Source organism: Rhineura floridana, chromosome 1 (genome assembly GCF_030035675.1).
Source record: "Rhineura floridana isolate rRhiFlo1 chromosome 1, rRhiFlo1.hap2, whole genome shotgun sequence".
Classification (NCBI taxonomy): domain Eukaryota; kingdom Metazoa; phylum Chordata; class Lepidosauria; order Squamata; family Rhineuridae; genus Rhineura; species Rhineura floridana.
In genome coordinates, this window is record NC_084480.1 from 185,529,058 (window position 1) to 185,542,173 (window position 13,116).

General features: G+C 42.1%; 1 protein-coding gene across 1 annotated transcript in view; it reads right to left on the reverse strand.

Annotated features, from left to right (window-relative positions):
- The window catches only part of DAP (death associated protein), a 43,164-nt gene extending 41,265 nt beyond the window's left edge, over positions 1–1,899 (reverse strand). Inside the window, exon 1 of the mRNA XM_061589299.1 lies at positions 1,756–1,899. Within this exon, the coding sequence (XP_061445283.1) occupies positions 1,756–1,897 (142 nt within the window). The 5' untranslated portion in view covers positions 1,898–1,899. The remainder of the gene's footprint in view (positions 1–1,755) is intronic.
- Between the last annotated feature and the right edge of the window lie 11,217 nt (positions 1,900–13,116).

The window sequence follows — 13,116 nt, forward strand, 5'->3', positions numbered from 1 at the left end:
CTCCCATTTAATTAAAAAAAGAAAATAGAATATAGGGACAAATTTCCTAGATCTCTGGCCGTCCTTTTATAAGGAAATTCCTTGAAACTGTTTTCCAGACTTTCAGCGTAGGATTTACCATGCTCAAGATTATGGAATCACCCAATAACAGGCAAAAAAGTTCGTGTGGGTCAGTAACAGACTGAGAAAGGGCGGAGATATAAGATCTGTTAACCACAGTAAGGCATGTACTGCCTGCATGCAAGCAATATATTCCAGGAAGGAAGAAATATCAAATGTAGAGAGACACTCAGAAGTGCAGTTCTTGTTTCTCCACTGGTGTTTTCTCAAATCAAAATGGTTTACAAGCACAACAGCTTGAACACAACTCCATATTCACTAAGAGCATTGCACAATGTTCAGGAAGTTGCTTAGCCTTTGCTTTGAATAACAAATGTTAAAGTTTGACAGATGAGTTATTCAATATGTGAACACAAAACCATTACACTCCTGTTACCTCAGGACTGGGGGTGTTGTTTTGTTTTAAAAAACTACTGAATATTTTGCTTCTCAAACATTTTATTTTTAAAAAATCCAGAGGAAATATGAAGAATAAGAATTTCCTATGCACTAAAATGATTAATACAAAATAAGAAAACTGCTTACATTTTTTCCCATCTCTTATTTTAGGACATGACAAATTCTATTGATAGTTGCTTTGGGGTTTTTTGATCAGTTATTTAACAAAGTTTTGTTACTTTATTCTATTCTACTGTTTATTGCTTTTAGATGTAGCTTTAAGTGCTATTATTGCAGAGAATGCAACAAATGTGTGTAGGATTGCTGCAGATCTGGGATTAAGCACCATGAAACTCAGTGGACTAATTTCTGAGTAAAAACATATAGGATTAGCCTGCAATAGTAAACAATACACTTACAAAGAATCTTAACTATGTATTATGGCATCCGCACATGTTGCAGTGTTTCTCCAGATTATGAAGTCCATAAACTGGACTCCTATGGATCCTTAAGAAAGAAGCCCAACCCTAGGATCCACCTCATGGCCTTCAACTGGCTTTTCACCAGACACTTGAAGGATCTGTATACGTTGGCAAAACGTACTCAACTGAAAAGGGACGGCCAGAGTCCTGCTTTCTAGGAGTTTCATCATGTCCACGCACTGCATTTAGAAGGTCCCTGTATTAGCCCAAGAGAAACTATCATCATTATTATTAGTTGCTTACTACAGCACCTTTTGACTCAAAGCGACTGTCAGCCCAAGAGAAACTTTTGTTGTTTCAGGAGAGACGGCAGCCTGCTACGAGGGAATGTATGATTTGTGAAACACCTCCCATGCAGCCCAAACCTCAGGATGTTGACTTGGAAGTAACACTGCAATCCTGTTTTCTCTTAAGAAAGTGATTTAACGGGACTTATTCTCTGGTAAGCATACTTTAGATTCCAGCCTAAGCCTCTAGAACGCGTGCACAGGATTATAGTCCTATTTAAAGGGGTTTACTCACAAGTAAACATGCATAGGATTGCAGCTTTAGAATTCCTGATGTGCGAAATAACATATACACAAACAGGATTTGGGTTCCTAAATTGTCTATTCCGCACTATCAGTTCGGAAGCACATGCAAATATGGGGGGAAATTTTAAGAAAAATAACCAACTTCCTTCCCTAATCGTACCGCCCACAATAAACGCCCTGGAAGATACAAGCAAGATCCGGGGAGATAAGAAAGAGAAAGCGGTCGCGAAGGGCAGCAGTACCAGCAGGAGGATGTCCAGCTCGGGTCTCTGCTTTGACTTTAGGTGGTGAAGACATGCTTGTTCGGCTGCTGCCGCCTGCCGCTACCGCAAACAGAGCGCCGCTGGTCTCGCACCAAAAGCTGGCAACGACTCGCTCAAACATAAGACCCGCCCCCGTGTCCTCAGTTGTCAACGTGGCCTCTCCACCTCCGCAGCGCACGGCTCTGTCGTCAGAGCGCGGTGCAAAGCGGGAGGAGAAAGGGTTACTCCTTCCTCTTCCTGCTTCTACTGGTAGCAAGTAGACGAGCGGCTTACACGGGCGCTGCATCTTTCCTGTGCTAGGCAGTTGCTCGTAAACGGATAGAATTTTTTTTTGAAGATGAAAAGGGTGGCTTGTTTGATTTTAGTATGCGGAAAGTCTACGGAAGACAGACCTATCAACAACAGCTATTAGTCGCATTGATTAGCTAGAGCCAACACTTTCAGAGACAGTATACCTCTAAATACCGGTTGCTTAAAATGACGGGAAGTTGCTGCTACTGCTGCGTTTATGTCTTCTTTCCTTGAGACATCAGCGGAAACAGAGTGCCAAACAAGACAGATTAAAGAAAGTAAAAGTGAAAAGAACATTTTGACTAGGAAAAAAGCAGAAAAATAGCAATGCAGTATTTCTTAGTGTAAAAAAGAGCCTGTTTATGTTCATAGCCTCGGATTTACGGCTAGCAGCATTCCACAGTAAACTTACAGTACAATCCTGTATATTCCTACCCAGAAGTGTCATACTGAATTCAATGGAGCTTATTCCCAGGTAGCTGTGGGTTAGGATTGCAGCCTTAGACCTAAATGTGTGATCACAACCTTAGAGTGTTCCAAAAACCTCATTTTGTTCAGACTGTTTCAAAACGGAGGTAACTACATGACGTCAGACGAAGGGGTAAGGACAGGAAGTCTATCTCCTGTTGGAGCAAACAACAGCTGGAATCTCTTGAAATGTTTCAAGCCCAATCCTGTTGTGATCCAGCATTCCCACCTGAGTGCACCAAAATAAAATAAGTGACAGAAGTACTGTATATGCCCCGTTTCAGAACCCTCAACCTCTGGAAATTTTTTAGAACTGTCACATTTTTAGATTTCATTTTGGTAACTCCAGTAGCTACAGAGTGACCAGTTCTAAGAAATATGTCAAAACAGTTAAAGTGGGCCTTTTAAAATGTGGTTTTAAAAATGAAACAAGTACATTTTCCAGTTATCCCCCACCTTCAAGTGTTATCTTATAAATATTGTACTTTGATTTCTAAAGACAAATAGACATTGGCATTGTTTCATCATTTGTAGTGTTTCTTGCTCCTAATCTAAAGCAGGACCTTAATGCCTTGCATAACTGCAAAGTCAGAAGCTATTTAGCAGGCGCTTCTCCTGCCAATGAACTGTTGGGCGTCAGACTGTTAAGCTAGAGGTGCTGAAAGACTGGTGGAGAGATTTTGTTTATTTGGTGTTTGTATTTTTGCAAACAGTAAACTTATCACACAAGGGAGATACAGTTGCTAACTGTTTTGAGTGCACTATCAGACGTTCAGGCTGTTAATGTGATGGTAGTAACTGGGTTAAAGATATAAAACCTGGACTGTGACATCAGTTGTGCAAGCTTAGATACACTGAACCTGGACATCCATCTTCAGAGCCGGACATGGTGTGACACTACCTATGCTACTGTAATATTCCATTACATGACTCTGTGGCTTAGAAACCTCACAAAGTGTTAGCTGACATATCAAGAGGGTGAATGAAAACCAGGGAGTAATACTAGATGGAAGAAGTTTTAACTGCTTTTTAAAAATATTATTAAAATTTAAATATATATGGGTTGAGTACAGAAAAGCCTAAATAAATGTACTGTAACATGTCAAACAACAGAACATAAGAAATGGAAATGTATGTAAAGAAAAGGAAAAGGGCATGAGGGCAAAGGGGAGGTAGGGAGATGGGAAGAGGGCAGGGAGCAAGAATAAGGGATCGTGCTGTTTTATTGTAATAATGTGAAAACCCTAATGAACTTATATACATCTCTTGCTTGTATTTTCAGCCCCCACTTGCACCTTTACATATGTGATAAGGAAATTCACAACAGGGATAGGAAACTTTTTTCTGCCCAACGGCTGCATTCTTTCATGAGCAGCCTTCTAGGGGTGCATGCTTGCCAGAGGCAAGTGGATGGAGCAACAGATGTGATTTACCTTTGTACAGTAAGCTACATTCAGTCAGAGGGTTCATTGTAGATAGACACAGACACACATTTCACTAGCCAGCCAGGCAAGCAAAAGGCATTATCACATTTCAAGAACACATCCCAGCCAGGAAAAAGCACTTGAGGATGTAGAACAGGGCCAATGAGAGGTTTGACCTAAAGAAGATGTGGCCCGGGCAGAATCCCAAGGGCCAGATGCAGTCCTTCAGGCCTAAGATTCCCCACCTCTGGTATACATCTTGGAGTTGTTTGCCCCCGTATCAGGTTGTGCTGCATGTGGATTTCTGTGATCTTGGCTGACTGGCTGCCAGGATTTGTTTAGTTTTTGTTTTTGTTTAGGAATCCTGACTGGTTGTGGGATGCTGAGTTTTCTGTTTTACTCATAGGAATCTTCTTGTGGTTGGTATGGTATAGCATTTAGGAAATCATCACTGTCTTTTGTTGTTCTGTTTGCATTTCATTTACCTTTAACTCTTATATTCATAGAAGTAATAACAGTGGTTCCATGCGCTCAGCTCAGTGCCCTTAAAGCCACTGATGATCTGACCTTCGTGGAAGAGCAGGCTATATGATAGAAGAAAATGTATTCACCTGTGGTATGATGCAGGTAGTTAGCTCTGTTTCAAAGGGAAAACATCAGGGTGTTTCCTTAGGGGAGCTTCAGAGGCCCAGTGTTATGTGAGAGGACTTGAGTACTAGGGTTGTCTGGTCTCTGGCTTTTGCCTGGAGACTTTGGATTTTTGGAAGTGCTGTCTGGGTGAGTCACCGTAATCTCTGGGCTTTCAGTTTTCATTTTAAATTAAGTTTCTAGGTGATCTGGTTAAGAGATATACGCCAAAACATCAGCCGCCCCCCCACAACGTCTGTTAAATGAGCTGTAGTTGGCTACTCTAACCCCACCATGTCAGGTTTGTAGCCAATAAGTGAAATCATGATTGTGATTTTGTTGTCCTCCAGGCAGTATCTAGACTCTCCAGGTGCTGAAAAGAGTACGATGAAGGCATCTGCCTAATGTCAATAGGCAGGGAGTTCCAAAGTGTAGGTGCTGCCACACTAAAGGACAGATTTTTTGCAAGAGCAGAACAAGCACTATGTGGCACCTGTACCATGGAAAACACATATTGAACTTGGCCTGGTAGCAAATCAGCAGTCGGTGCAGATTTCAGAGCAGAGGTATTATGTGTTGATAGGGTCTCATGTCAGCAATCATGCAACAGCATTCTGCACTAACGTCAGCCCCCGTGTCAGGTTGTGCTGCATGGGGATTTCTGTGACCTTGGCTGACTGGCTGCCAGGATTTGTTTAGTTTTGGTTTTTGTTTAGGAATCCTGACTGGTTGTGAGATGCTGAGTTTTCTGTCTTACTCATAGGAATCTTGTTGTGGTTGGTATGGTATAGCATTTAGGAAATCATCACTGTCTTTTGTTGTTCTGTTTGCATTTCATTTACCTTTAACCCTTATATCCATAGAAGCAATAACAGTGGTTCCATGCGCTCAGCTCAGTGCCCTTAAAGCCACTGATGATGCACCTTGTTGGTTGCATGACAGTTTGTTTCTTGCCCAATAGTGGTAAAAAAGAATTCACATACTGGGAAGCGTAGCTGCAATTGCTGTTGTTCCCAAGCCGCTACCTGTAAATCTAGACCAAACCATGTCTGTTTTCTCTCTGACAATTGTTACTCACTGAAATTGGGTTGGCTGTCAAACTGAGTTTATAGCAGCCCACACGGTAAACAGAAAAGGGTAGAGAATCTTCTTACTCTTACTCATTTCTCAGACCTCTTTCTGAAGTGAAGGGTCAAATCTGTAAATAAATTTGGAGCAGCCATGTTAAAAGGTAGGGGCAGGGCATTGCAGGCAGGGATGCTTGGATATGGATATCTTTTCAGAGGACCCCTAGTCAAGCTTTACCAACAACACGATCCAAACTATATCTACTCAGAAGTAAGTCCTATTGAGTTCTATGGAGCCTAGTCCCTTAGTAAGTGTGTTTAGAATGGCAGCCTCCGGGGGTATCCATCTTTACTCCTGAGTGCTTCCATCTAACATCACAATGCTAGGCTCCTTTCTTTTTACAATGGTCTTCTGGTGACTAGCTTGGCCTGAGGGTACTTAAACCCTTCTTGCCAGAAGCAAGTAGGTTAGATTACATGTTCTATCTTAATTTCCAATCAGATAAATGTTTTTATTTGAATTGTATGCTCCAAGCAACTGTGGTTGATGCTTAATGTATCATGCTTAATGACATCACTAGGGCCCGCCCCTGAAATCTAAAGGTTTGTGATGCTTGTGACCTGGCAACCCTATTTATAGTGATATTTCCCAGCATTCCTCCAAACTCCCACCTCAGCCTCTCCAGGGCCCAGGCTGGAGCTGCAATTGATTAGGAAGGAAAGGGTTAATCAGTAATTTTTTTTTCTCAGTCCTGTACTCATCCTGACCCCACCCCCTCCAACTGCTTTTTAACATCATAAAATATAGTGGAGAACAGGAATTGCAGCATTACAACTCCAAGATATTGTCTCCAAAACTGAGCAACAAATGAAGGCCCAACAAAAAAAAACTGGTGCTACATTAAGCTTTCCATATTTCCAATTCCTGTCAGCAGCTTTGCTTCCCTGTTTTCTTGTCTTACAAGTAGTCGACTGGGTACTTGCTGTTGCATGAGCTGCAGGTCTCTGGTACACGATTTAAGATTTCTGTTAACTTTGTTCCATACTTTATCAATCACAAGGTTCAGGGCTTTGCTCCCTGCATTTTTCTCCCAAAGAATATGAACTGGTAGTAGGCTATAAATAATGCATTGTGAAGGCCTTGCATTCTGTCTCTGCTAAGGCTGTGTGTAATATAACCTCATCTTTTTCATGTAGAGAGCTTGGTGAAGTGTATATAGCTAGGCTGTAGTAGACAGTATTAAAATAGGGTATGTTTATTTTAAGAGAAAAATCATTTATTTAGAGAGAAAAAGGTACTTTCAGCCTGTTTTTAAGTACCAGATAATCCTCTAATTATGACAGTTGTATCCTCAGTGAATGAAATCTGGTGTCTTCAGAACTGATAATTGTTTTTTCCTGGGCACTTTCTACCTAGAAAATGAAGACAATTAATGCTATTGGACTGGCAATTCATCATAGTTAAGCACCTTGTGGGAGGCACATTTTTCTTCCAAATTAATGCATTCTAGGCTTCTTCCCATTCCTTTACAATCAGATGGCTTTCCAATTTCATTTGGGATGGAAGGAAAGCAAGAGAAAATACAAATGTAGGTATTGATCCATGGGTTATGGGTGGGTGAGGAATCCCAAAGATCAGAAGTTATCATGAATTAGCAAACAGTATAGTTCCTTGTTTCAAGCATATGTTAAAGGACCAAATTATTACTGAGCTAGAGCAGTCCTGTACCTGTACCCAAACTTTTGTTGGATTATTTCAAAAGTGAATGAATTTTTGCTGGCAGCTCAACAGGTTGTGGGCATATGTACTTCTCCATTTCCAGTGTTCCTTCCAATCTCAGAATCGTCCCTCTGAGCATTACGTCTTCTTCTGGACCACTTCCTCTTCCAATCCCCACCCCTTTGCTAGCCTCTCCTCCTTCCCTTGGCTCTGCTGTCTTCTCAGGAGCTTGCCTCCTCCTTTTGAACTCCACCACAGTTCTCCAGTACTTTCCACCTGCTATGCCCCTCTATGACTTGGGCAGCTCAGCGAATCACAGCCTGAAACTTCGCCAGGATTCTAACAACCTTCAGTCAGTGCAATATACTATTGTAGTAGTTTATGGGAACTAGGGTTAAGCCAAAAGTGGGTTGGTGCTTTAGGCAGCAGTCCTGTATCCACTTACCTGCAGTAAGGAGACTTACTTTGGAGTAGACCTGTATAGGATGGAGCTATTGTTTTTAGCTGATCAGTTGTGTACTACGAACTTACAGGAAGGGACAGTGCAGTGCATACATTTGTGCATAGCCAACATCTTTTCAAGTCAGTCATCCTTTCTACGTTCCATTTTTCCTAACAGAGGCTGTTAGGATTTCTTAGGTGGGTGATAAGGGGTAAGGAAAATTATTTTTCTTGGACATATTGCAGCTTCTTGTAGAGACATATGAAATATTCTGACAGCACCAGGCTGGGCCAACAGTCTAAAATGGGATGACATATGCTAGCTTAGTAATGAGACCAATAAAAATAAAAGCTTTTGTTTTGTCGCTGGTTTTTACAAGCAAAGCTGCCAGGCATGGCATGTTGCAGGACACCTGGGGCGCTTTCCCATGTTAGCAGCTTCTATTGTATGTGTATGGTGATGAGCACCAGTCTGCCTTTTTCTAAGATTTTTTCCCTCATTGAGACCAATTGACATTAATGTTGCTAAATGCATTCAGCATTTGGTTTACTGGAATCCTACAGGATTCGGTCTCCTTTCCAACACATGCTGGGTTCACATGGAACAAGGATGTGGCACACACAGTTAAAGAGATCTCCTGTTCAAATTCTGAACTGCAAAGATCCAAAAAAAGGATTAAAGGAATGCAAGAAAAGCTACTGGCAAATGTATTATGCCTGATGTTGACACCTATATTTTGTTGAAGTCAACACATAAATGATATGTATGTTTCCATATTGAGAGAGCCGGTATAAGACCTCTGTCTAGACTGGCAAACATGGATTGCCATTTATTTTTTACTGCTGGAACTTCATCATTTCTCCACTCCTTTTAGTGCCTGCACTTGATCCTCAAGACAAAATGTGGTCACATTTAGCCAAATACAGTTTTCAAAGCTCTCAATTTGCAATGAAATGTTAAGATTTATATCTGCCTGAGGTCCCCAATCCAGTTCAGCCAATGGCAGAGGGCTGATTCACACCACTTGGTTTCTTAACACTGATCTAATTACTGTATATTTGATGACTGGCAACTGGATTTGTGAACTGACCCCACTGTGTTTCAGGTGATGGGAAATAATATGAAAGGTCTATCTCTGGTGTTATATCTGTGATGGTCCATTCACACATGCAGGTAGGTTATCTTCCCATATCATAGTCATGAACATGCATGTGTTCAATGAGTCTAAAGCTGCAATTCGAAGGATAGTTTCTTAACAAAAAATCCATCAAAATCAGTTGGATTTACATTTGAGTGAATGTTACCAGAATTAGGATGAAAACTAGCTTAAATCAGGAACTTCTAGTGACCTACACATCAGGCTGAGTGGGGGGGAAAATCAAGTATTCTGAGAAATAATGTGAGAATCCATGGATACAGAACAACTTAGTGGTACTTGCAGGAGATCATTATGTGGCTGACTGCAGGCAAATTGCATTTGCTCAGTGATTGAGAAAATGGGATACAGATGGGAAGTGAGCGGTAGGAAACACCCTACTGTTGGAGTGTAAAATAAAGCAACTGTTATAGGATATAGCATTACCTAGCACGTTGACGTCAAGGAAAGAGGCTGAAATTACCTTCCCCCCACACACTTTTTCTGCTTAAATAGCTCTTTTAATTAATTTTTAGCAATGTGTGGTTCTTGCCAAACAAGTGTCATAATGGCTGAGAGCAGCTAGTAATGTAAACTTTTTACTGGGTATAGTTGAAGCGATTGGTAGCATTTCCTGCAAAGCAGTGAAATAAATATCAGTCTATGCAAGCTGCTTTCAATTCACAAATGTAAATAATCATATGAAGATGATGACCCTTCTTTATTCATTTGTGGTGTTAGTAGATCACACTTGGCTGTCGCCTGTAATGGAGGAGATAGTTGCCAATAATTGGAGAGCCACAGACAAAGGGACTCTGAATAGTTTGGCAGGCTATTAAATGTGAAAGACTTTCTAGAGATGAGTTATCCAGCTGGTTCTCCATTCTTGATATTTGGCTGCAGTCAAATATAAATACTGGTTAGCATTAGTCCTGCTGACATCTAGAGGATAAGTGAATTAAACAGCTTAAAGACTGCCATCTTGCAGATGCCATCTTATTGATAATTTCTAGAATGCTACCAAATATTATCTGATTTTGTTATTTGTTTTAAAACTAACATATTTTTATGAAGTTGAACAATAGCCAGGGGTGGAGTGGGATACTCACCTCAAAATAGTGTTGAACCAAAGCTGTTGGCCTCTTGTTTATCTGGCTGCTGCTTCTCAAAACCATTTTCCTTCTCCCTCGTCACTTTCACTGTCTTCAGCCTCATTGGCCTATACTGCCATTTAATCCTATGGAAAACGGCAACCCACATCATTTTGTTTATGGCACCCATGATGTCATAACATTCTATCAAGTGTCATGCATGATGTCATCAAACAGTTTGTCATAGCCATCAGGATTAAATAGCAATGTTGGCAAACAGGCCAAGGACAGTGAAGGCAAAGAAGAACAATATTTATTTGTAAAAATATTTGTACACCACAATTTCATAAAAAATATCAAAGCAGTTTACAACAATTATAAAAACAATAAAAAACACAGAATTACAGATCAACAGTTGTTTATTACGGAAAATGTTTTTCTTAATTATCTTCTTAAGCCTGGCAGCAAATAAAAGTTTTCAGGAAATATTTGAAAGTTAATGTAGAAGGCACCTTCAAGAGGATTCCACAGAATTGGGCCAATAACAATGAAGCCTTGATTTCATGTTGATGTCAAATGAGCCTCACCACCTCAGGGGACAACCTACATAATATCTCATTGATTGAACTGGAATATAACTGTTCAGGAGGTCCCTAAGGTACCCTGGACCTAAGTTGTTCAGGCTTTGTAAATGAATATACCACCACCAAAAAGAAAAGCAATGAAACAAGTGAATATGTGTACAATGGATGCCAACAGGTTCCAAGAGGTAGGTGCATTTGACACTGTAACAGAGCTGGCACCAGAGGGCAGCCAGGTTGGGTCCTGGCCAAGGGCCCCTGTGGCCCAGAAGGGACCCTGAAGGGCCCCTTCTCAGGATAGGAGGGTGGTGCTCCCATTCCGTGATCTGCAGCAGTGCTAGGTCCTGCAACCCAACCCTGCCACGGATTTCAGAGACGAGCTCACAGGTACCCCCACCAATACAGACAGTGCAGGCTTCAATAAGCCCACCTGCATACCCCACCTACCTCTCCCATCAGTGTGAAGGCTGTGTACACATACCTGACATCACTCAAGGGCTTCCCTAAGGGCTGATGCCCTCACCGCCACCTTGGTTGATGGTAGGCATGCACGCTATGCACACATGTCATTCACACAACACAAGAGGTAAGTGGGGTACATGGGCAGGCTTATTAGCCCTGTGCTGCCTTTATTGGGGGGGCAGCTGTTGGGCTACAGCACCGTGGGCCTGGGCCAGGCTGGTACCCAAGGGCCCAGTCATGCCTGGTGCTGACCCTGCACTGTAAAAGCAAACAGGAAAGAAAGTATGTCATTTTGATACCCTGGACCCATTGGTCTGCAACAATTACTGACCAGTCGCAAATAACCCCTTTTTGGAGAAGGTGATTGAGAAGTTTGTGGCACAGCAATTGCAAGTACTCTTGGATGAAACAGATTATCTTGACCTGTTCCAGTCTGGGTTCAGGCCTGGTTATGGGACTGAATCAGCCTTGGTCGCCCTGATGGATGACCTTTATCAGGAGAAGGACAGGGTTAGTGCAATCCTGTTACTCTTGATCTCTCAGCAGCTTTCGATACCATTGACCATGGTATCCTTCTGGGCTGACTTGGTGAGATGGGTATCGGAGGCACTGTTTTACACTGGTTCCAATCTTATCTCCAGGGTTGTTTTCAGAGAATAGCATTGGGTGATTGTCTTTCGGCCCCCTGGCAATTGTGCTGTGGGGTGCCGCAGGGTACCATCTTGTCCCCCATGTTGTTTAACATCTATATGAAGCCCTTGGGAGTGGTCATCAGGAGATTTGGGGCAAGGTGTCAGCAGTACGCTGATGATACCCAGCTCTATTTCTCTGTAACATTTGAATTGGGAGAGGCCATGCAAGCCCTGGACCGGTGCCTGCACTCGGTGGTGGGCTGGATGAGGGCCAGTAAACTGAATCCTAGAAAGACGGAGGCATTGTGGGTTGGTGGTTCCCGAGTTCAGATAATTGGTCAGTTGCCTGCTTTGGATGGGGTCATACTGCGTCTGAAAGAGCAAGTCTGTGGTCTGGGGGTTCTCCTAGATCCATCTTTGTTGCCAGAGGCCCAGGTGACCTCAGTGGCTAGGCATGCCTTTTACCATCTTCAGCTGGTAAGACAGTTGCGACCGTTTCTGGACCGGGATGACCTGACCACTGTTGTCCACGCACTGGTAACCTCCAGGCTGGATTACTGTAATGCACTCTATGTGGTGCTGCCCTTGAGGTTGGTCCGGGAGCTGCAGCTGGTGCAAAATGCAGCTGCGAGACTGCTCACTGGGGCAGGGTATTGCCAACATGTTACCCCGCTGCTGAAAGAATTGCAGTGGCTGCCCATTTGCTACCAGGCCGAGTTCAAGGTTCTAGTTTTGGTGTACAAAGCCCAATACAGCTTGGGACCAGGATACCTGAAAGACTGTCTTATCCCTTATATACTCAGTCAATCACTGTGCTCTGGAGGTGAGGGCCTCCTGCAGATACCATCTTATCAGGAGTCCGATCTGCACAGCATAGGAAATGGACCTTTAGTGCTGTGGCACCTACCCTGTGGAACTCCCTACCCTTAAATATTAGACAGGCGCCATCTCTGTTATCTTTTTGGCGCCTGTTTAAGACCTTCCTCTTTCAACAAGCCTTTTAAGTTGAGACCTTATCCCACTCTGCTTCTGTGTTGAAATTGCTTTTTAATAAACTTTAAACCCTTTTTTAAAAAACAATGTTTTTAACCTTTTATTTAAAAAAATATCTTCAAAGCTTTTTAAATGTCTCTTTTTATGATGTTTTAAAGTTTTTTTTAGTGCTTTTGCTTGCCACCCTGGGCTCCTGCTGAGAGGAAGGGTGGGATATAAATAAATAAATAAATTTCAACATATACCTTGGGCTAAACTCAGCAGGACTACAGCTGAATGTCAAGAAGACTAAATTATGACTACAGAAGATTTATGTACCTTTAAAGTTGAAAGTGAGGACACTGAACTTATCAATATCTTAGCACAGTCATTAACCAAAATGGAGACAATAGTCAAGAAATCAGAAG